Genomic DNA, 22,991 nt, shown 5'->3' with positions numbered 1-22,991 from the left:
TACGACTCTATGAAAGTGACTACGCCCCCTTTCTAAAGGGTAAGTGCAACCATTTCCCTCCCTTCATAGTAAATAGGCATACAGGTAGGTAATGTTTGCAACCATAGTTTGAATTGAATAAAACACTCACTTTAAGCAAATGATTTTTAACTGGACACAATGATATTATAAATCAGCAAGAAGTATGAAATAACTGCACTGTACTACACTCATTTTATTCAGTCATCAATTCAGCTGCTGATTGTAATAAGATGTGTTAAACTATGTCAGCTGGATGCCATCAATCATCATTAATAATGTCAGATATCATGCCTTTATGTTAAATGTCAGATCATTCTTGCCCAAGGTCGCATTCACCACAAAGACAAGAAAAGATATAGAGCAAAGGCCTTCAGTACTCTCCACCTGGAACATGCTCCATCAGAGGCATTCAAGGCCCAGGAGAGCACATCTGCAGGGTGCAATCTGGTATCTATTAGAGGTAAATATCACACAGGTATAATGCTTTAATAGTATTCAAACGAACACATCACAGGTAGACAAAAGAAGCATATGTCATAGCCTCAGTCCAGGGTTATTATAGGCCTAAATGTTCATTAGTTTTTATTTTTATTTAGTTTTCCATTTCAGTTTAGTGTTTAACAAGTGATTAAGTTTTAGTTTATTTTTTATTTAGTTTTAATCTTAGTTTTAGTTTTTCGAGTATTAGGAGGAAAGCTTTGATTAGTAGAAGCTGTAAAGGATGAAATAATGAGTGAGTTAAGGTTTGCTGTGTTTCCGACTGTGAGTTTACGTTAGCTGTCTCCTGCTTCTCTATGAGGACTTTCACATTAGTGGGATTTTTCCCTTTTACCTGTTCCCATCACTCTTCATCACCACACTTTTACTTTTATCTACTACGAGGTCGTAGTCTAAATATTCCCATAATGCGCTGTGTTTTGTTTTGTTCTATCTATCTGTTTATTTTGCTATAAGTCATATGTCAAGTCGAAGAAGAACCAACCGTGTACCAAAATGCCGAGTGTGTAATGATATATGGTTCAACTCTTTTACGCACATGGCGCACGCTGGTTACGCTTGGAGTTTGTTTATGGACAGCCAAACGTCATAGCTTAGTGTCATACACTGTTGGAAACCTCAGACTATTGGCTAAAAGGTTATCCCCTTACCGACTATTTCCATTGGCTGGAACAGCAGTCAATCAAAGCCATGTCGTCATTGTTGTCGGTCACATGTCCTCATTGGCTTTGGAGACATGTACTGCCTAATCCTAAACACCGATTGGCTTGTGTGTGGTGTCGTCAGAAGCAGAAGAGGCTCACGGTCGTAAACATCTAGTCACGTGTACTCTGAGATGGACATGCAGGTCAGGAAATGACGTAAACGGATCGTATATGGTTTGTTATTTGTGTTATTACATTACGTGTTGGACTAAATACATGGACATATTGAGGAAAGTATTCCGGTTTTATGGAAACGGATTTCATATTTCACAAGAATGGATACTTGGCGAGCTGTACAGAAAGTCCTGAGTCATAAGATGATCGTTGTGGATAAAGGGAAGACTTTGAAGGTAAGTAGGCATTATAGCTTTTCTCACTTAGCTGAGTGGCTAGCCGAGCTAATCGCTAATACTATTACGGCTGTGAGCAACCATATAAGTCGTGAGTGGTCTTGAATGAATCGGGACAATCTCAGCTTTCCAACGATGTACGGCATGAATATATATGTTTAAGGGTTGGTGTTTAAAACATTCAGAAGAACTTGTGGCTACCTCCTAACATCCGTCCCGTTCCGTAGACGGAACAGCGTGCGTTAAGAGGTTAAAGAGGGTTTTCACTCTCTGCAGGGTACTTGATTGTGGTTGGCTACCCCTACATTGAAAAATGTATGGCTGTCATCCCCCCATTTAGAGAATCACTGCAAGAGAAGAATCAAGTATAAGCTAAGTATAAGCAATCAAGCCTGAGATGAATTGATCAGATTGCTGGCCCGGTTAATGTTTTTTGAGTAGAGTTTGCTTCCATATTTATTCATATGAACTTTATACGGTATATTCAAACAGGAAGTATTTTGTTTCATACACACACACACACACACATAAACATAAAGGTTTTGTAAATAATAGTTTTATTAAAAGAGGCACTTAAAAAGTACAATAGCAGTTAGAACAATGAGCTTTCAGTATTATAAGTGATCCATATACAGTATAGGCTATACAGTATAAACAAGCACAACCTCTCACCAGTTACTTAGAATATATTTCCTTGGGGGGGGGGGGATTTCTTATGTTTCATTTAAAAAAGAGGTTTCATTTCAATCGTGTCACTCATAATCAAGAGCACAAACTTATAACAGGTTATTAAATTGATAGAAAATGAACTGAAGTCCTTTGGTTGCCTTAAACCAAGACTTGATTATGTAGATTTTTGTAAAGCATTGGCAATGAACTTCAGGAAGTTAGTACAAAATGAATATATGCTCATATTTAATAGCAAGCTTTGTTGGTCATTCAAACAAAAACAGTGTTAAGTATACAGTAAGGTTTCTAGCAATACGTTTTTTATTCTTTTTTCCTTAATTAAATATTCACCCATTCCACAAAACTGAATTTTCCATCACCATTAACCCAGGCATTTCATTGTTTACCTTGAATAAGTACCATAACTTTGTTTAATTTGAATGCCTGTTTCCATGTGGAGGGGAAAAGTCATTTTTCATCCTAATATACATACTTGTCTAATACAAAAAGGTAGTTCAGACACATATTAGCAGAATCCACAGGCACTTTCATGACTGTATGAAAAAAATGACAGCGGTACCGTACTTTACAGAGCAGCAACACTGTGCATCGACAGTAATTAATGTGGCTTTTGAAAAAGCAGCGTATTTAATGTCAGGACCAAGAAATCAAGATTGAAAAAAAAAAGATATTTTATACATACTGTACAGAGGAACACACACACATTGAATACACAAACTGTACAGTTCACAAAAAGGTTCATACAAACTGTATTATACTCATAAAAATCATCCTCCCTAAAATTATTCATTTGCACGTATACACACATGCACACCCCAAACATAACCACAAGATATAATCATTTATTACAGTGCATTAAGTATCAAAGTTAGTTCAGTTATTCCCTTTTTCTGAAATGCCACTTTTGTTTCACGTTAAAGTGCTTTTAGTATTATTACTAAAAAGAAATATTTACCCCAATAAACAAGACATTCATATCAAAGAGCACCGTATTTATAGGTGCAAGATCTGTTAGAAACTATTGGGTACATAAAATATGATACATTCCTCGGATTATATAAATCCTGTGTTAAAAAATAATATGGTTCCAGTATTTTTTGGCACCTCTGCAGGTATTTCACGAATTATTTTTTTAAAAAGGGGAAATAAAGAAATAAAAACAGTACTGTGATTCAGTGATTAACATCCACATCCAGTCACTTAGCTTCACTGCAAAAATGTGCTACTCATCAAGTTAGTTTGTCTGTAATTCAGTTCCTTAAGTTTGATTTTCTGAAAACTCGTCTTATTCTGTCTTGCTTCAGGATAAAACACATTTATAGACATTTCTTGGAATATGTTGATTTCTATCTCAAACAGGTGCAGATGTTCCAGATTTCTACACAGGAACTATAGTCTTGATAAGATGGAGATTTTGGCAGTGTTTAAGTATTATCTGGTTACAGTAGATCAAGTCCTCTTCAAAAAGAAGAATAAATATAAGTTTAGAAAATGTCTGTATGGATAACTTGACGATGTCGGGTTTGTGATGTGCTGCCTTCAAACACACAAACATCATCAGTGTGTTCTCTGCAGATTTGTAGTTACAGTAGCAGACTGGCTGGATTTGTTTCTGTGTATACTTGTTGACTGTGATCATAGGGCATCCAGGTGTTGACTCCTCTACGGCTCATAATTTAAATATGCGTAGGAGGGGTGTTATGTGTATGTGTGGGGGATGTGTGAACGCAACCTGTATCAACCCCAGTTTCACATCAACTTTCCGAAAACCTCTTCCTGTCTCTACTCTTTATTCACACATTACTTATACGCACGCTAAGTGGGCTGCTATCCCTGATGCGCCCTCTCTCTCGCCCCTTCTCCTCCCCCCTGTAGCTCTCCTCTAGTCGCATCTTCTCCGGGTCTGTCTCTCCCTCTTTGCTACCATGGTGACGGGACGCCTGTGATGGAGAGCTTGGCGGCAGGGCTTGCTTGAATAGGGGCTGGGTCTTGGTTTTGGCCACTTTGTCAAAGAAGGCAAAATCAGCCACATATTTTCCTGAGGGGGAAAGAGAGACGACGGGGGGAAACTCGTAGCCCCAGAGGATCTCGTCCGGAAGGTAGGATGTTCGGACCTGGCAGGTGGCGGAGGTTGGCTCCACAGTGGCGCTCATGATCACCAGCAGCTCAAAGTCGGCCAGGTCTGGGTCTGTCCAGCCACCACCTGGAGGACAGAAGAGACATGTGGTTCAACAAAAACATGCCAATAGTTTTTCATGTTTGTCCACTAACTTCACAAACAGAAAACCTGCTTGAGAACAATAATCCATCATATTAGACAAAAACATAAATAATCATTTAAAGAAAAAGAAATCTACAGTGTGTATGTTTTTCTTATATTTTTTGGTTGAAATATGCTTCAACGCATATCTTAAGGTGGAGAGGTTATGTCAAAGGCTTCTTTGACCCAGGGTCATTGAAAAACCTGGCAGGAGTACAGAGATATTCGCTTCTCAAGTTTTAAGATAGCTTTGCCCTTCGACCTCATCAGAGAAAGCCAAAGTCAGTGAGTTCATGGCTGTCAATCGAAACCTTTATGCACTTGCGGCCTTCGTCTCTTCTTGTAAAAAACACAAGTTGTTCAAAGGTCATGATTTGCTTGTCCCTGCACTAGCCGCATCGCAGAGCTTCGTTACTCCCAGCATCCGGGAGGAAGTTAAAACGGTGACTGACTCATAGAGTTGTTAGGGCAAACGCTAGCAAAGCGAGAATCTGACACGCTCCAGAAATACGGATATCTCTATGTATGAAACTCTCAACTCTTATGGGAACTGTTCTACTGAGAGCACAATACTACAGAGAGTAGTGTAAAATCATATCTTCACTCTTCACAAGGACTCACACACCAGGGGCCACATGCATAAATAATGCGTACACAGAAAAACCATTACCCACACATAATCTGGTATTTATAAACACAGAATGTGTTGTGAGACTGTGCTAACCTCACACAGGCGTACACCTGTTTCTCTAAAGCGATGTGACACTGATGTGATCAATCTTTTGCTTTCCATCTTTTCAGTTGTTTTTGACTGACAACCAGCTGCACTGATTTTGTGATTGCACATCCATTTTCAAACATAATGTTCATTAATCATTTTTGTGTAATAAATGTATTCTTTTAATCTACGTAGCCTACATGATAGTCAAAATTTAATTTTACTGCTAATATTTAGGATTAATGGTTATGGATTAATGTTATGGATGGTATAAAGAGTTGCAAAGCTGCACAGTTGCATGATTTAAAGACTGGTGGAACAGGCGGCAAATTGATATGGAAACATCTGGTTCAGAGCATGTCTTTATCCACAATTGTGAGAGTGGAAATTACTAAAATGTACTACAATGACTTAGATTCATAAAACAGAATCATGCTAGACACAGCTTCATAAGTCTGATGAGAAGAATGTGTACGTATATTTCTGGCTTTCTTTATACACACAGTTTTCTACACAGAGTTTTATGCATGTGGACCTAGAAGTTGCAGAACCAAAGAACAGACTATCGTATCTTCTCTTCTACGCTCATGCAAACATCCCTGCGATCACAAGTCCGACAAAGAGAGGCTAATAAAATCCTATTTCTTCAGGCCAGCAGGATGATGAACTTTCTCCTCTAATCTCTGATTATCTTTGGACTTCTTTGGCATGTTGCCCTCTGAATCCTTTCCTGTGAATTCCTCCCTGAATATTTGTATACGTAAATATATATACAGCATATATTTCTAATATTAAACATTGTATTGCTTTGTTCCCATTCTTATATTTCACTTGAGTATGCCACCCTGCTTTTCATTACGCAATTGTTTGTGTATATTTGGCAAAACCTCTGAATCTCAGAGCAACATTAACATTCATTTGGAGTCGTGTTTCTGGCCGCCAGACGCATGTTAGTAAGATATTTAGTCAGTCCTCTTGGCAGGTGCGGAGCTAGGGGAGGCCTCTGGAGCTGCAGCCCCAAATGTTTACTCAAAAGCCCCGAAATCTATTTAAAAAATTCCTGTTAAAGTCACGGTTGAAGTCACTTGTTTTTTAACTTCAACCACCTGCTGACTGAATCTGAGTGAATTTATAACTATTGTGACAAATAGTGAAATTTCTGAAAACATTCCAGTTGAAGCTGTTACTGAGAGAAATGTATGGCTTTCCTTTTGAGTTAATGCCTTATTGTTACATATTTACTTATGAGTGCATTTTTTTGGAAAATTGTTAATAGGGACCAAAATAACTACTACTATGAATGTTTGTAGTAGTTATGCAATACATGTGAACCATCCAAAAAAAAAGTACGGCCTTTCAGTTTGCTGTCTGTCGTAGGTAGAGTACATTTGTGTTTTCCCTGTTGCAGCTGGAAATGTGGTTGATGATAACAGAGTTGGGGTGGTAATTCCCTCGGGGTTTGCTGCTTAAAGTCATGGGTTCCTCACATAGTCATTTGATCCACTGTCAGTATGAAAATATTATTCAGTGTTGCCACCAACATGAGTCACAGTCACTTAAATGCCAGTAATTTTTTGAATGAGGTGTTCGAATTACCTTGTTTCGTCTAACCTTTTGTAATTTGGTGGACAATTTGATGTTAATGAAATTCAGATTGATTTGATGAGTAAAAGGAAATCGTGCGTGGTAAAAAAACAGACACACACACACATACACACACACACACACACACACACACACACATACACACACACACACACACACACACATACACACACACACACACACACACACACACACACACACACACACACACACACATGCACACCCTGAAATTTCCAAAACACAAAAAACTCCCCACTTTCTGTTTGATTCCAAAAACACTTGACCGGATCTAAACACACAAACACACACAGACACACACTCACACACACTAATAACACTAATTTCTGAAAACTGTACACCCACACACACACACACCTGCACACACACGTAATAAAAGCTGCCACTTGTTTTAACATTTCAATCAGAGATATTTATAAATGAAAAAAACCTGAAAACTATATTAATCCTTCAACGACACACAACCCACATTACACAAAGGACATGCTTGAAGACATATGCACTCAAACAAGCACACACCTGCATCAACAGGCCTCACTCAGAAAGCAGACTCGTTCATCTGTCTAAACAGTCCTTACCCTAACCCAGACCCAGTACCGCTCCCACCGGGGAAAAAACACCAAGTTTCGCAACTGCCTGTAGACACTGTGATAAACTTGGTTGAGGGATTTCTTTATATTAGCCTTTTGTGGGCGGTGCAAAGTTTTTCATGCAGGGATTATTCACATTTATGCAGGGATCTTTTTAGGGTTTATTTATCTGTTAGAGTCCTTATCATTCATTTCAGACCACAGTTCTCTAAGCTGTTGAAAGAATACATTTATTCACTTATAGAGGACATTAAATGATCTCACTTTTTTGCATTTGACCTTTTGAACTTTGGTTCTGAGAGTTTTGACTAACATGCTTGGAAATCCTTTCTCTGTTGTTTCTTGTAAATTCCCATTCCCCATCACGCTGTCCCCACACTCATCTGTATACCTCCTAATTACATCATTAGCTCCCCAAGTTCAGACACTTCTTCCTGTTAGTCTATGCCCTTTTGCACTTGTTTGATACTGTAGTTGCTTTGTTTGCCATAATTGCTGGCACATCAACATCTTGTTTGTCTGAATAGTTTCAAAAATTCAAAAGTTAGATCAAATATTTAGTATTTATGTAGCCCAAAGTCATAAATCACAGATGAACTTTAACAGGCTTTACAGCATGCAACATACATTGAGGTAATACATTCAGATACAAGATTAACTCCTGTTAAGTGAATTGTAGAAAAGGATAAAAATTACCCTTTTTGTCTATGAAATTGAGAAAAGACGGTCAGACATATATCTGTCTTTTTGGTCATTAAGGCATTATATTATTTTAAAGGATATAACTACTAATATAGGCAAAGAAAAGGTAACAAGTGTGAGAGGAATCTGTCTGTCTTTTGCTTGTGTGTGCTTTAATGAGTTGTATAAAGTTATTTTGTTTATTTGTCTCCATAAATAGAAAGCAGAATGCAAGAAATGACAAACAAAATCATATCAGTATTGCAAATCTGATTAACAAAGGCTCTGTGCTTTATGGTTGCTCACCTTACCGGAAATAAAAAGATCCTTGAATGAGTCACTAGAGGTTTTTCTAACACCTTCATATTTTCTGTAAGTGGTGTGGTGTGTGTGTGTGCGTGTGTGTGTGTGGTTCAGTATGTTCAAAATCAGGTTTCAAGCTCAGTGACTTGGACAGCAATGAGGCCGCTCATGTAAGCCTCACAGTGTTCTGGTCTCCTGATTCACTTTTTCCCACATTATACCAAGATTCACACGCTGTTGCACTAAAAGCCAGAATTCAATGTCCTTAAACGAGCTGACGTTTCCTTACACATGCTACGTGTCGTGAACATAAGAGAAGCTTTGCAGGGAGCCCTAAACCTCTGTGAAAGGAATGGATAAGTACAGAATCATGTATTGTCATCTATGTATGACTAAGAAGAAGTAAATGTTCTTTAAGCGTTCATTAGAGGCATTCATTCATCTATCCATTCTTTATACCCACTTTGGAAAGAGCTGGAACCTCACATCAGATGTCGTAGATTGCAAAAAAAAATCCTATGAACTTTCTTCTCCTGTGGGTAGTATTGCAGATTTGTACCCATTTTTCTGTTTGTTGGTACATGAAGGGGATTTAAAGTCCAAACCATCAACAGGTTATAATGTAGAATTGGTGAACAAATAGGTCTGCTCATTAAATTAGACAGCACCTATTTTTGGCATTAGTAATAAACAAGTAAGCTAGACATACTGTATAGTGACGAAGGCCATAAAAACACTGTTTTAAAGTAATCACACAATTTAAGTGACATCTAGAAGTCCTTTTAGGATAGAAGACTCATCCAAAAGTCGCATCACCGCTTTTTCAACAATTGATGATGTCTTTGGGTGTAACTACAAGCTGGAGAATGGCACTGCATTGTTGTGGAATAAAATGGCACTCCAATGAGGCCTTTTTGGTTTGTAATACAGCTTATTAGATTCATGACAGGGATCAACCCAGAAGAAGGAACATTAGCAGGAATTATTAGGAAGTAACTATGTATTATGTGAGATGTAACACAATCTCTTAAATATAACTAATTTAACTGGAGGTTGAAGATAAACCACAGAGAGTTTTCTGAGGAATGCAAAGAGCATGAGTAAAACCAGTAATATGCACAGAGATGAAAGTTAAAGAGCAGAGCAGTACAGGTAGACTGAAGGTAATTTGAGAAAAACAGGAAAGGAACAGATTAAAAGAAACAAGAAAATCTAGAAGATCAAGTCCAGCCAAGAAGAGAAAAAAACAGGAGCAGCGTACAGTAGATGAGAGCAAATCAAACAGTGATCAGAGTCCGTCAGTGCTGATGTGACTTCCAGTGCTGAGAGGTCCGTGCTGCTGTAAGTGGATCTGTGCAGGCTTCGTGTCAGCACCCTGGACTGTACAGCATTTGTGCTCTAATGAGGGGTCTCTCTGGCGATCTCTCTCACACACATTCCAGCCAGACAAACTCTCTCCTCCAGTGCCAAACCAACCCTACTCTGGACTGTTAGAGGCAGCCAAGCATGCAGCACATGACCGTAAATACCAACACACCTACATACACATACTACTGGATGGACATACAGACTTATGTGTATGAATACTTTCAATTCTAAATAAGAGATCTACCATTTTATAAGAAATATTACACCTATTCTCATAGGGGGGGGGGGAAGTAAATTCTTTTAAATGTTACATCTTTTGAAGGAATAGACAAACTGCACTGTAGCTTTGTACTGAAACTCTTTGAGAAATCTTCAATGTAGTGCAAAGTCGAGAGGTGATATGCTAGACAAACGACCAGGACCCTTATCTTGGTCATTCAAAAGAAACATGTCACCCAGTGCAATGGTGTTGCTCACTGACGTGTTTTTAATAGTTTCTGGACAACAACGGAGATCTACAGCACTGAGGAATAAGATATCTGGATTTGGAAACAAACACGATACGCCTAAGTAAGGTTTGGCTCTCATATCCTCATATAGTTTCTTATTTGCCAGTGAAACTTCACATTAGAGCCGTGATCTACCTTTCGTAGCCCAGGCTCTGAGGGGGCTGTTGTCATCAATGATATGGTAGAAGGTGAGGGGGATGATGAGGAAGGGGCTGTCACTGGACGTGTCCACCTGGAAAGGTACGTTCCGCTGGTCCAGCCGCACCGTCTCGCCCTCCTTTGTCAGGGACGTCTGAAGCAACTTCCCCGTCACCTGGGAGCCAAGATGCAGTCAATAAATGTAGCCAAGAGGTTGGAGAAGGCATCCTGTAACCAAAAGGCCCCAGGTTTAATACCTGCAATGGCCAACGTCTTCATCAATAGCGATGATACCTTAAACTATTCATTCAGTCTATGTGTTAACCATATTTCCCACCAGCTGCACTCTAACAACAAAGAATCCACTCAACGTACCAGACAGGTCTACATTGACAGGAAGTGGCTCACAATACAATGTTTTAAAGCTTCATACACACATACAGTAGTGTAACCACAGTCAGTTACAAAATGTGCTATAGTGTAGATTGAATGCTCACGTGTATAGTACACGACATTTCAATAGTCCATTTGATGAGCTTATGTTTGTCATAAATGCTCTTCTGTCCTCTTTCTTCACTGTATGTTCTTCCAGGTAACACTGTATGTCAGTGTCAGTGGATTAATATCCATCTTAGATGATTGCATCTGACCGAACTGTGCAGAACAGATTAAAATAATAGATCTCCTCAAAGTCATAATATAGTCAATATTGCAGCTGAGGGGCAAAATACAGACACATAAGCTGCAAATGGAATTAAAATTGAATCACAGATAAAAAAGTAATAATGATAATAAAGTCACACTTCCAACCCTGTAAAAACAAACCATGTCCAAAAGCTATTTCAGTCCCCTTACCTGGCATCCTAACAGCAAGCTTTTGCGCATGTTGGCCACTCGGATCATGAGGCATGGCCGACCCTCATGATTTGACACAACAGCATGTTGACTAAATTTTACCGTCTCACCTCTCTTTTTGGGACGAGCAACCTGCAAATGTAGAAAAAACAAGTTTAAAAGAAAAAACGTTTCAAAATGCAAACCACATACAACACTTCCTGGTACTAAGACTTCTCATAACCGGCAGCTATCATCTTCAGCACTTTTGATTATCTTTCTCACTTATCTTGCCTAAGATAAGCGTTCAGAATACAAGACACATTTACAGGGGTATATAGATGAAAGAAAGGTTATTAGATGACATGTGAGGAGAAAGCTGTTGAGATAAACGTGCTTTCGATAGATAAGATATGGAGGACGTGAGAATCTGTAATCGTAACCTATAACCTGGAAGTGACTCAAAGCTACTGATACCCGTAACTGGGTTGGATGATGTTAAAGAAAGGGAAAGTCCACGGGCCCACCATATACTGCAGCTGCAGTACATAAAATAAACCATGTGCTTAATTGACATTTCTTATTGACGCTTTCTCAGGTTTTATAGTTAATTCTGAGTTCATACATTAGTTTATACATCAAACATATATGATACATTGTACACTGGTTATAAAATCATTTCTTGACCATCCTCAGTTTGATTTATACTTTCTGACTGCATCTAACTACCTTTGCAAGGAAGGTGCCAGTGATGAAGATCTCCAACACCATGGTGATGACCAGCTGAAAGATGAGCAGGACAATAGCGACAGGACACTCCTCGGTTATGCACCGGAAACCATAGCCAATTGTGGTCTGGGACTCCAGGGAGAAGAGGAAGGCTCCTGTCAGGGTCTTCACCTCCATTACACATGGCGTGTGGTTGGAGGGGGGGTCAAACTCTGGAGGAAGACCATGATTTGGTGTAAACAAATTACCCAAGAACATTTTGTTCCCTCTCTCAGTGCTCTGCCAGGTCTTTCTCATGCTCTTACTACAATGAGAAATTGTATTCCAATGTGTCTTTTTTTATCATTTATACAAAAAACTACTTGTGTGCTTCCATGTCTCTGTTGCGGAAATGTGAGTTTTTGTGTCAATCACAGGCCATTGTTGAGAGGGGAAGAGAAGGGTGAGGACAAGCTGCACATACACTCTACTGCTTGCTGTTTGAGGTCAACACAAGTTATAAGTGACATTTTTCATATGCTTTCATGGTTTTTCTTTTTTTCTTTTCCACTTTCTAGGCAATACAAATCTCTATCATCCTTCACCCATTCTTACCCAGTAAGTCTCCATGCACCATTGCCACCAGATACCAAAGCACTCCAAACAGGAACCAGGTCCCAGCAAAGGTTGCAGAGAACAGGAAGAACTTGTAGCGCCATTGCATGTCCAGAAAAGTCGTCCAGAGGTCACGGAGGTAAAGCGCCCCTCGCCCACTCACGTGCTCAATGCGTACATTGCTTCGTCCATCTTTGGAGAGAACGCGGCGCCTCCTTCGGAGAGCGTTCACCCCTGCTGCTCCTGTTCCTCCACTTGCACCAGTAGTTCCTGTTCCCGCTGTGGAGCCCAGCAGGGGCTTGGTGATTTCAGTCTGTGTCTGGGAGTGGCACACTTTCTGGGGAGAGGAGCCCTCTGAGGAGGGGGGAGTGGCCGAGGTCATAGCTGGGGCTACAGAAAGAAGAAACAGGAGATGAGGAAACCAAGAAGGAAAAGACAAAGACAGACAGTATCAGGGAAAAGGGCATGGGATGTATTGGCAGTAAGATGATGTGAACAGCAGGTGAGATCAGCAGAAAAGGTGCAGGATGTGTGAAAAAGAAGAAAAGAAAGAACATTTGATGAATGAGAAAGATGACAGAGCGGAACATTTTGGAGGAGAGGGAGATGACGGGGACCAGAGAAGAAGAAGAAGAGGATTAGAACACACCAAGCACATTTTCCAACTGGACAGTGTTGTTGGTGTCCATGGTGGTCCATTTAAGCCCCCTTCCCTTTTCACTGGAGCCAGCTGGGGTTGCCAAAATAAAAGCCCCCTTTCAGCATGAAGGCACAGCTGCTCTTTCACATTAAAAGCGTGATAGTGCTGGCTGATTCACGTGTCAGTTGTGCAACACAGCTACTGAATCAAGATGAGGAAACACCAGTGTTTGTTAATCCAAATTAAAGAAAACAAGAAAAAAAGTCATTGAAATTTAAATCAAAGGTTCTGAGATCTCCCTCTGGTATCAGATCGCCCTGGTCTGTTTTGCTGAAAGCTGTTTTGCCTGTTTTTACTTGTAGAAAGACATTCATTTAGCATTTGTTGCATGCATTTGCAGCACAAGCGACAAGCAGAAATGTAGTCTGATCATATAGCTTGTTTGAACTAAAGGGATAATATATTTTGGTACAGGTTGCCAATCAATCAAAGGGCTAACATAGAGACAGACAACCATTCACGTTCACCTTCAAACCTACGTGCAATTAAGCCAGTGGGAGAAAGCTCGAATACCTAGCGAAAACCCACAAAGAACATGCAAACTAATTATGAACTATAATTATGTCGATTATGTTTTAGCTTTGTTATCATTATTAGTAGTGATGGTACTACAATAGTAAAAGAGATACTAAATAGCAGCTGCAAGTTATTTTTTTTTTTTTTTTTTTTTTGTAGACCGAGCTTCCGGGAAGTTATTAACCACAGACAACAAGGGTTTTCCGTTTGCTTCTCTTTTTTTTTTTACTGTGATAGGCCTGAACTCATCTCAACTCAACACCTTTTTCATTAATTAGATCCGAGAGGTGGGCCATATCTTTCCTCACTCTTTTTCATAAGCAAAAAAACAATGGAAAACATGTAGGAAGCAGGCTTCATTAATCTTCATTCTAAGATGAATTAATCACACACCATCGTACAACCAGTAGACTGTGTTTTTGTAGTTTCACAGTGTCGACTCTTCTTTGATGATGTTATAGCTGATCTGAGCTCATATCAATTTAAGAATATCCCAGTTAAACCTTTAAACTGATCAACTTAATGCTTTACTGTAAGAGTTTTTAAATTATGCCAACTGAATAAAGAAACGGTACCACCTACCACACCTTCACACAAAGTCTTAAACTCTTTCTGAACATTTGTAATCTAATAGTACATTGCTCATTTTATTTACTGTGGTTGTTATTACTGGCTAAGCTGTTGCTAACTTGTCCCATGTCCTTTGCCCATTGCCAGGCAGCCAGCTTTGCATGGCTTGGGTATGTTATATCTACTATTTATTACCAGTCTGCTATTTTCTCCTATCGTTGCATCTTATGACTCTGTGTTGCATGGAGTGCATGTTAGGCGTATATTAGCATTTTATAACTGCATCTTTTAACATTTTATCAAGATCAACATGTGTGTTGTTGCTTCGTGTTGCTTGCGTTAGTCTATGTGCAGAAGCGGTGTTTGTTGTTGCTGTGGTATTGTTCTGATGTTATGCTGTTTCCTGTTGCTCTGCATGGTTTGTGCTCTGACTTGAGAATTCTTGTTGTGTTGCTGTTTGTCTTTATGGCATCTCGTTGTCTTCGTTCTGTAAATGTTATCACTTTATAGGTTTTAAAACATCTCATCAAAGGCAGTAGAAAAGCATCCAGCTGAAAATGTTGATTAATGCATGTAAATTAAATGAAATATTTAAATCAGGGCCTCAAGCGTTTAGAGTAAAAAGTAAGCTATAGCTATCAGATACATGTAATTAACATTAATTAGGCCGTCACTAGAAAACTAGTCTTTCTAGATTTTCCACCACCAAGAGACGACTAGACATGAGTTGCAGTTATTTTAGTGTTTAGCTATACTTTCATCATTCAAGCACTTGTCATTGTCAAGTGCTTTTGTCAGAGAGTGTCTGATGCGATTGATTGGTCTCATTGTCTATAGATCTTATTGTGTCACCAGTATATTGACTGAATGAGAAGTCCTCGCTCCAGCCTCGGGTGCCATGGACACTTATTGTGACTCTGTGGGTCGTCCACTGTACACGCCGAACACTTTTACCCTCATCTGGGCTGCAGTTTTTCTTTCTCCACATCCTTCTTTTTCTTTTCTTCTCTCCTGCTCTCACTCACTGTTTGCTAAATGGCCCTTTTGTCTCAAACTGCCTCTGCTTTCCGGAGAAAGTATAACAAAACCAAAAACAAAACAACACAAACAAAAGCCTAAGAACTGAGGCGATCTGATACGCTCTGTCCTTTCCTGTCCTTTCTGACCCCTTCTCTCTCCTCTCTCCATGCCGGAGCTCACACTGTGTGAATGAATAGAGATCTGTGTTGATGTCTGTGCTCTGAATACTAAGATGTGGAGGGGGAGAGAGGAGAGGGAGGCGGGGTCAAGAGGAGGCGCATGTGATTGGCCGTGTCCATCTCCAGCTGAACTCTGAACCCTGCGGAGCTCCTGCCTACACATACAGTAAACACACACCCGTGTATTAGACATATAGACCTTTCTAAACAGTGAGAGCGTAATACAATACCATTTATTGTCCACGGTAAAGTTTTACAAAACCAGGCCTTTACACACAACATGCAGCAGCTAGCATTTGCATTTACAGTATAACAATTTCACCATTGACTATTTGTAAATGCTAAGGCTGGTATATATTTTTCTTACTGTCAATATTGTCATATATGTCATATATATGCATGAAAAAACATCTAATGATATGTTAGTCCATCTGTAACACTTTCCAATTTCTCTATCTCATCTATTGCACATCATAGCCCATTTCTTCCTACTCTTTAAAGTTGTATTGAATGGTTTTTTACCCACTTAGAGGACAGCACAGCAAGTCTGTTTTCCTCTGTTTTACGTGCATAGCTACGGTTATTGTGTATTGAGTTCTGAGTGCTTGAACTGTGCCTGAACACATCCTGTGTTGACCAAGCATCAGCTACCACAGCTTGAGGCTGAAGCAAATGCAGAAGTACTGTAAAGTGCAATATCACCAACGGCCACTAGATGCTGGCTCCAATTGACTCCAATTAAAAAGGTGTCAGCCTCTTTTCAGAAACTCAATCATTTTTTTCAACAACTCGTGTGGTCCCTCTAATAAGTGTGCTGTTGGTCATTTTGGAAATGATTCTCTCCTTGGCTCTGGGACTCCCACTGAGCTTCTGTTTAAAGAATAAACTGTGATTTTTCTCCAGACAGGATGCTGCTGCACAATATCCCAGAAAGTTTAATCTTCATTACAGTACCTGCCCTGGTCGTGCAATCTAGCTTAAGTGGCTAATGTTACACAAAGTGTGTAGTGCAAAGTGTTCTCAGTAAACTAGTGTTCACTTCAGCCTGAGGTATAGCAGGATGTGTTTCCAGAGCACGAAAGGCAACACCTCACCTTCCTTATTTGGAAGGTCCTGGCTCCGATCATAAACTGCCACTACGGGCTTTCCATGCAAAGCATTGAGACATCGCTATATCTACTTTAAAGATCTGTGGTACAGACACAGACATAGGACTGAAACTGCTGCTTCTGTTTCCTTCGCTATGCAGCCCGCCTTTGCACATTATTCACTCTCCATTTATCTTTTAGTTTCCACAAACTCCTGAAGGAAATATGTTGGTCTCAAGCTGCTAAATCCTCCATTATTTCCGTCAGTTAGTGGTAAACTTTGACTGTTGTTTAGTGCTGGGCATGTAGCGTACAGGATTTGACTTTTTCACTCAAAACACCTGTCTGCTGTCTCCGGAAGTGTGGTTGATGAGAGCGGCGAAACCACAATAAAACATTGCTTGTTTCCATAAGGCGTGCTAAATGTATGAAACCATATATTACTCGAGCCAATACAAGTGTATTGCTTTCACTGGTTTCCCTCTCTTGAAAAAATTACTTTTTCCACTCATTGGACGACCACACTCAAGGTTAGGATCTCTTCCTCTCTGTCCGGCTCTCCATCCCTCTCCTTCCCTCTGTCCTGTGTGCACAAGAATCCTTTGTTTTCGAAGAGATGAAAGGGACAAAAGCCACCATTGAAAAATACGACTGGGTGAGCGAGTGAGTGAAAGAGAGAGCACGTTAGACGGGGAGAGGAGAGCAGGACGGAGCATCGAAGTGTGTGCAAGTGGTGTGTGTGCTTGTGACTATGTTTGATCGAGTATGAGTATGCGGTGCTTGACATTGTGAGGGGGCAGAGATGGGGGGGAAGAAGAGAGAGAATAATTGGTTTTGAGGGTATAGGATTGAGAGAGAATTGAGCATCGGGTGACAAAAGGAGTGAAAGAGGAAAAGGGAGAGGAATGGATGGTGAAGGAGAGAGAGAGAGAGAGAGGAAGGGGTATGTGGAGTGAAGGTAGAAGAAACAGATCAGTCACAAAAGACGGTCATTAGTATTCCAGAGTAGAGAGTAATCCTTCCACACTGCGCCCCTGTCCAGTGTCCACATCCATAAAGAAACCCAGCAGCCAGTACACTGCACTGAAAAGACTCAATACAACAAAACTTGAATGGCTTTGACCACTGTCCACGCCATGGCAGCCTCTGCACTGGACTGAAAGGACTGTCTAAACATCAACACTGGCCATGCCAAGAAGGCATATGCAGCCAACACAAGATGTTAAAAGTGTAAACTAACTGCAGCCAAACTAAGCACCGCACACTGCCATACAAATGAGCTGCTGTTGTGTCATTGTCTTTTCCGACAGTGGATGATTTCAGACAATCTCATTAGGAGAGAGCTTCTTCTTTAGCTGTGTTTTGGTGTAGGTAAGGCTACACAGAAAACAGCCTTGTTCCACAATTAGTATAATTTCCTCAGCCTACAGAGGAATATATCGTCCTTTCATTCAAACTTCTTTTTTTTAAGTACAGTATGTCCTAAAACAGTATTCACATGTCAAAATGAACACAGACACATGTGTTTCATTCCTCTTGGTCATACTGCTCATTAAAAGATCCCATCGTAATACACTTACAATGTAAGTGATGGGGGCCAAAATCCACAGTCCTCCTTTCTTGCAAAAATGTATTTAAAAGTTTATTTGAAACCAATATGAAGCTTCAGTCATCCAAATAAGTCGAATCAAGTCAATATCTCTCAAAAGTTTCTGCCAAATTCACTCACTGTTACTATGATTCTACCGCAGCTGAACAGGAAAACACTGTCGACACACACAGAGGGAATAGTTTTACAAAAACGTCTGCAACTGTGGAAGATATCGGCTTTATTTGACTAACTCAGACAGCTGAATCCTCAAATTATCTTCAAATACATTTTTATATCAAGTGAAAGACTGAATGATTACAGCGAGCAAAATCATTTTCAATTTGGCAGTTTAGTGTTATTTTAAGAAAGACTGTGAAAAATTGTGAACAAGTCCGTTAAACCCGGAAATCATCAAGCGTGATAAACTAAACCACACCAAAAACACACCAACCAATATACATACAATATTTATTAAATTACTGACCACATCTTCCGACAGACATCATAGTTCAGCAGTAATCATTCATATGTACATATATGTTCAATCATTCTGAATCTGAACCCAGGAAGGCCCCTCTAAAGTCCTCCAGTCACCTCAAAACCTGAACAGGAACTAGAGGATCTTCCTGGTCCAAAAGTTACTTGACACCAGCAAATATGGCAAATGTTAATACTTTACTAAATTGAGTATATGTTGAATCACTTAAAGCATTAAGCAACCAAATAAAAAATACTTAATGCAAACCAGCAGCCTTCTTAACATTGTATTATTATAATATAACTTGTATTACAATTATAAAAGCTTTACAGTAAACAGATATTAAGTTATAGTTAATGACTTTCTTATAGTTTAAAATGATTTCTGCAAAAATGATAAGTTATTAATGTGCCATCAATAAGGAACCTATATGTGAGAAAGAAACTTCCTCCTTGAGACTAATTGTGCATGATTGTGCACATAGTTCATTCAGTGTAATTGTGTCAGGACTGTTACTACATTGTCTGCATTACAGGTCAACTTAATCAGGGTTATCTGAGTTTTAGCAACAGGAAGCAAATGTGACCAGTAACCATAGTGACCAGACGTACTGTATGTCTCAATGTGTCTGCATCCAGAATTGAACACTTCCCTCTTCTCCACTTCCTCGGTCCAAGATTTAGTAGCAGAGTTACGACCTTAATTAAACAATGGAGAGCAGCTGTTGGCCACAAGGCAATAATTTAAGGTTGACTTTTACCGTGGACTTCCAAGTCAGTAGTAGCCAATAGCCTGTCTCTTTGCTGTAAATCTGACCGGTCTACTACTGCTGTGGTGCTGATTCCTCTATGAGAAGATGGGAATTGTTTTGACTGAATGTTTCCTCTTTCTAGGCCTTTTTTTTCGTGCAACTCTTCTAATCTTTCTGTATTTCTACAACTTTTATCTCTACTTTTCATGCAGCTGCAGCACAAGTTGGTTACACTTTTTCATGACAACCTTGTACAAAATCATACATAGCATTTGAAGGGTATGCATACAGGACAGGTGCAGGATGTAGAGAGCTCTGATAGCTGATCTTTTTCATCTACTGCTGAACCACAAAACACAGTTGTCGTATTTTTTTTCTTCTGTTGTTTTGTTTTTCTTACTAGAACCATTGTCATGTAATGATGTAGGCCTATTTAATTGAGGGTAGCAGTCACGCACACTGTACACGCTAAACACAACAACATAGACGAAGCCAAACTGAACACCTCAAGCCAGTTTATACACTGTATGTTTCCGCTGGTATGATTACAGGATATCTAGATATCTCAGTTATGACACAAAAGCGAGTGTATAGTCGGATGTTGTATAGAGGGCTATCAAAGTGTAGTGTCACATGAAAATAATGCAACAGGAAACAACTAGAAGATTAAATCAGATTAGATAAATTGAAGCTTTAAGACTGTAATTATCAGTTGCAGCACTCTAATGATCATAACACAGCTGTTTGATGAGTGAGTTCATTTATAAGTGACTGAGAGCACCATTATATAGTTTCATTGCATTGACAGTTATACAAATTAACATGATTTAAAATAGTTTTTCTAATACTTGTAATAGATGAAATAGTTACAAAACACACAGATTAAACAGGTTTTTGAGATGTGTGTGTATGTGTGTGTGTGGCTTTCTTACCTCCCTGTTGATTTAACAGAAGTTCACTTTGAGGTTCACAGCTTGGAAAATTGCAGATTTAATTAATTTCACTGTCCAGCAGACAGGTGCAAAACAGACTTTTCACCTCAGGGTTTTGAACGACGCGCACTTGTTGACAGCCCCGTTGCGCGCATGTTGTTGTTTTTTTTTTCTTTCTTTTTTTCTACACCACCTCTCTCTTTGACTTCACATTGTTTGCGTGATTTTCTTCAGCACTTGGCATCCTCTGTAAGAAGGAAAAGTAAAAAACTCTACATAAAAACCATGCAACTTGTCAGATGAGAGGAATGGAAGATGAGGAGGAGGAGGAGGAGGAGGAGGCAGCAGTCAGTGAATGCCTCTCAACACACTGGTAGCCTACTGGTGGTGCCGGTTCCAGCTCACAGTTACTGGGTCATTATGTAATCAGATGAGCACAGTTTGCATTTCTTCTTGCATCTGAAGCAGAGAGGGAGCCCTGTGTGTCTGGACAGAGAGAAGTTAAAGAAGCACTGTCCACTCCTCCAGGACCCCCCCTGCACGCCCCTCTATATAAACCCAAAAGTATTCAGGCGGCCGCTGTTTCACGACATTTTTAATTCATTAATTCAGCTCTCCTCCCAGCTTCTCCTCCTACCCTCCCTCCCCGTGTCTCTCCCTGACTGTACGCGATAAATGGGCCCCTTTGTTGCGAGGCCTCCTCCACTGTTTCAGCCTTTGTCAACTTTCTCATGTAAATGTTTGATGGTTATAAGATACAAGCCTGGAAGTTGTTTCACTGAAACGGAGGTATTTACAAATCAAAGAAAGAGAGAGGAGGGGGAAAAAACTGAGTTCCCTTTCTTGCGCCGTTTGGCTCGTCCAGCTTTGCGTTGGCCAGTGCGCAGTGAATGGGTAATGTCGGCGCATCTGTGTGAGGCTGTGCCATGTCCGCCTGCAAGGAGGGAACTTGATGCTGTGAAGGCGAGTACACTTGGTCCTGCTGTGAATGGACAGCACAGGATGACTACATTAATTCACCAAAAAGAAAAACCATTATACTGAGAAACTAGTCTAAATTGTTTGAGTATCATTTGAAAACAGACTGTATGTGCTGCACAGTTTAATACTGGGGTGAAGCAAAGGCGCACAAACTCCCTATGGTTAAGAGTCTGTGTCTCTGTAGGAGCAGCTTAAAAGAGTTTTTCATTCCAAAGAAAGTGAAAGGGCATCTTGTCAATCCACCATTCATAGCTCTCCTTTTAACTCTGTTTTGACTGGAGTTAAATTTACCGTATGCTTCAGTTGAGTGTCCCCAGGTCGGGCGCAGACGCATGAATCTGAGGCAGCGACATGGCGCACAATAAACCCGGCGCTGCGCGATATTTAGCCCAACTGCTTTCACACGCACATCAATCTGAAGGGGCCCCTCCAACCTGCCAGTGTGTGTTGTTCCTCCTCAACACCCTCTCCCATCCTGCAGAGTTTTAGGGGCCCGTCTTATCCGGAGCTGGATGAGGCCTCGCATCCATAGGGGCCCAGATTATATGAGTGTGTTTACCTTTTTTTTTGGATGAGGGTTTGGCCTCTTTTAGGTCAGGGTCATCCTCGGCTTCCCCGGTGAGGAGCTTCACCTGAAGTCATGAAACAGCTGATAAATGATGCAATAAAAAAGCAAATTAGATTTTTTTTTTTTTTTTTTTTTAGGGATGCTGAAGCAACCAGCCATCAAAAACATGCAGTTGTCTCTTTTATTGACACACTTTGCTTACATGCAAGCTGTGGATAAAACTGTTCATTGACAAAAAAACAACTACTCTGCCTCCAGTATTACATATTTGTCCTATTGCTTCCTTTTTTAAATCATCCATTAAGTCCAATATTGACCTGTATCATATTTAACCCACTTCATGTTACAGTGATTCACAATGTGATTTATTCTTGAGAGATAAAGTGTATATATTCTCAAAATTGTATTGATCAATCTCATTGCACCTGGTCAAAGGTGATTACTGATGTGTATAAATAGAAAATAAAAAGAGGAATGTGTCTGAAAACAAAATTATTCCAACTTTATGGGCGACTGTGTATGAAAGAATGTGACCTCACTAAGCCAACAGACACAAAGGCATTGCCTCGCTGTTTTCTGACCGGCGAGAGTTTTAGGAAAACTGTGTCATGGAGGTCAGCAGTCACTGAGAGAGAGAGAGAGAGAGAGAGAGAGAGAGAGAGAGAGAGAGAGAGAGAGAGAGAGAGAGAGAGAGAGAGAGAGAGAGAGAGAGAGAGAGAGAGAGAGAGAGAGAGAGAGAGAGAGAGAGAGAGAGAGACTGAAGAAAAAGCAAAAAGAGAACTATAGAGGAAAGAGGAACTAGGATATACTGTAAGATGGAGAAAAGGATAAAAGGGAAGCTATAGACCAAGAAGGAGGAGGAAGAGAGTTTGTATGCCAGATAGTGTATGGGGAAGTCAGGAGGAAGGATATAAAAAAAGAAGACAAAAAGCCCATTTTGTTGTAATGTGGTCCAGTCAGAAGCCCCCCCCCCCCCCTCCAGTTTGTGTTTCCATCACACGTTGCAC

The 22,991-nt window shown here is 40.0% G+C and overlaps 1 protein-coding gene across 1 annotated transcript; it reads right to left on the bottom strand.

Moving 5' to 3' along the window:
• Positions 1-4,056: 4,056 nt before the first annotated feature.
• On the bottom strand, positions 4,057-20,551 carry kcnj10a (potassium inwardly rectifying channel subfamily J member 10a). Its single transcript, XM_053343531.1, has 6 exons — positions 20,436-20,551; positions 12,611-13,000; positions 12,017-12,228; positions 11,309-11,440; positions 10,451-10,628; positions 4,057-4,466 (listed from the first exon to the last, which is right to left on the bottom strand). The coding sequence occupies exons 2-6, from the start codon at positions 12,990-12,992 to the stop codon at positions 4,057-4,059; spliced, it is 1,314 nt and encodes a 437-aa protein (XP_053199506.1). The 5' UTR covers positions 12,993-13,000; positions 20,436-20,551.
• Between the last annotated feature and the right edge of the window lie 2,440 nt (positions 20,552-22,991).

Source organism: Scomber japonicus, chromosome 22, assembly GCF_027409825.1.
Source record: "Scomber japonicus isolate fScoJap1 chromosome 22, fScoJap1.pri, whole genome shotgun sequence".
NCBI classification, from domain to species: Eukaryota; Metazoa; Chordata; class Actinopteri; order Scombriformes; family Scombridae; genus Scomber; species Scomber japonicus.
Note: the sequence above shows the minus strand (reverse complement) of the source record. Positions and strands in the feature narration are given on the sequence as shown.

Excerpts from the sequence above, each read along its gene's own strand:
- kcnj10a (XM_053343531.1), bottom strand. The coding sequence starts at position 12,992 with ATGACCTCGGCCACTCCCCCCTCCTCAGAGGGCTCCTCTCCCCAGAAA. Across the intron at positions 10,629-11,308 it reads GCTTGCTGTTAGGATGCCAG|GTGACGGGGAAGTTGCTTCA; the intron begins GTAAGGGGACTG and ends CTTGGCTCCCAG. Across the intron at positions 4,467-10,450 it reads CAGAGCCTGGGCTACGAAAG|GTGGTGGCTGGACAGACCCA; the intron begins GTAGATCACGGC and ends TCTGTCCTCCAG.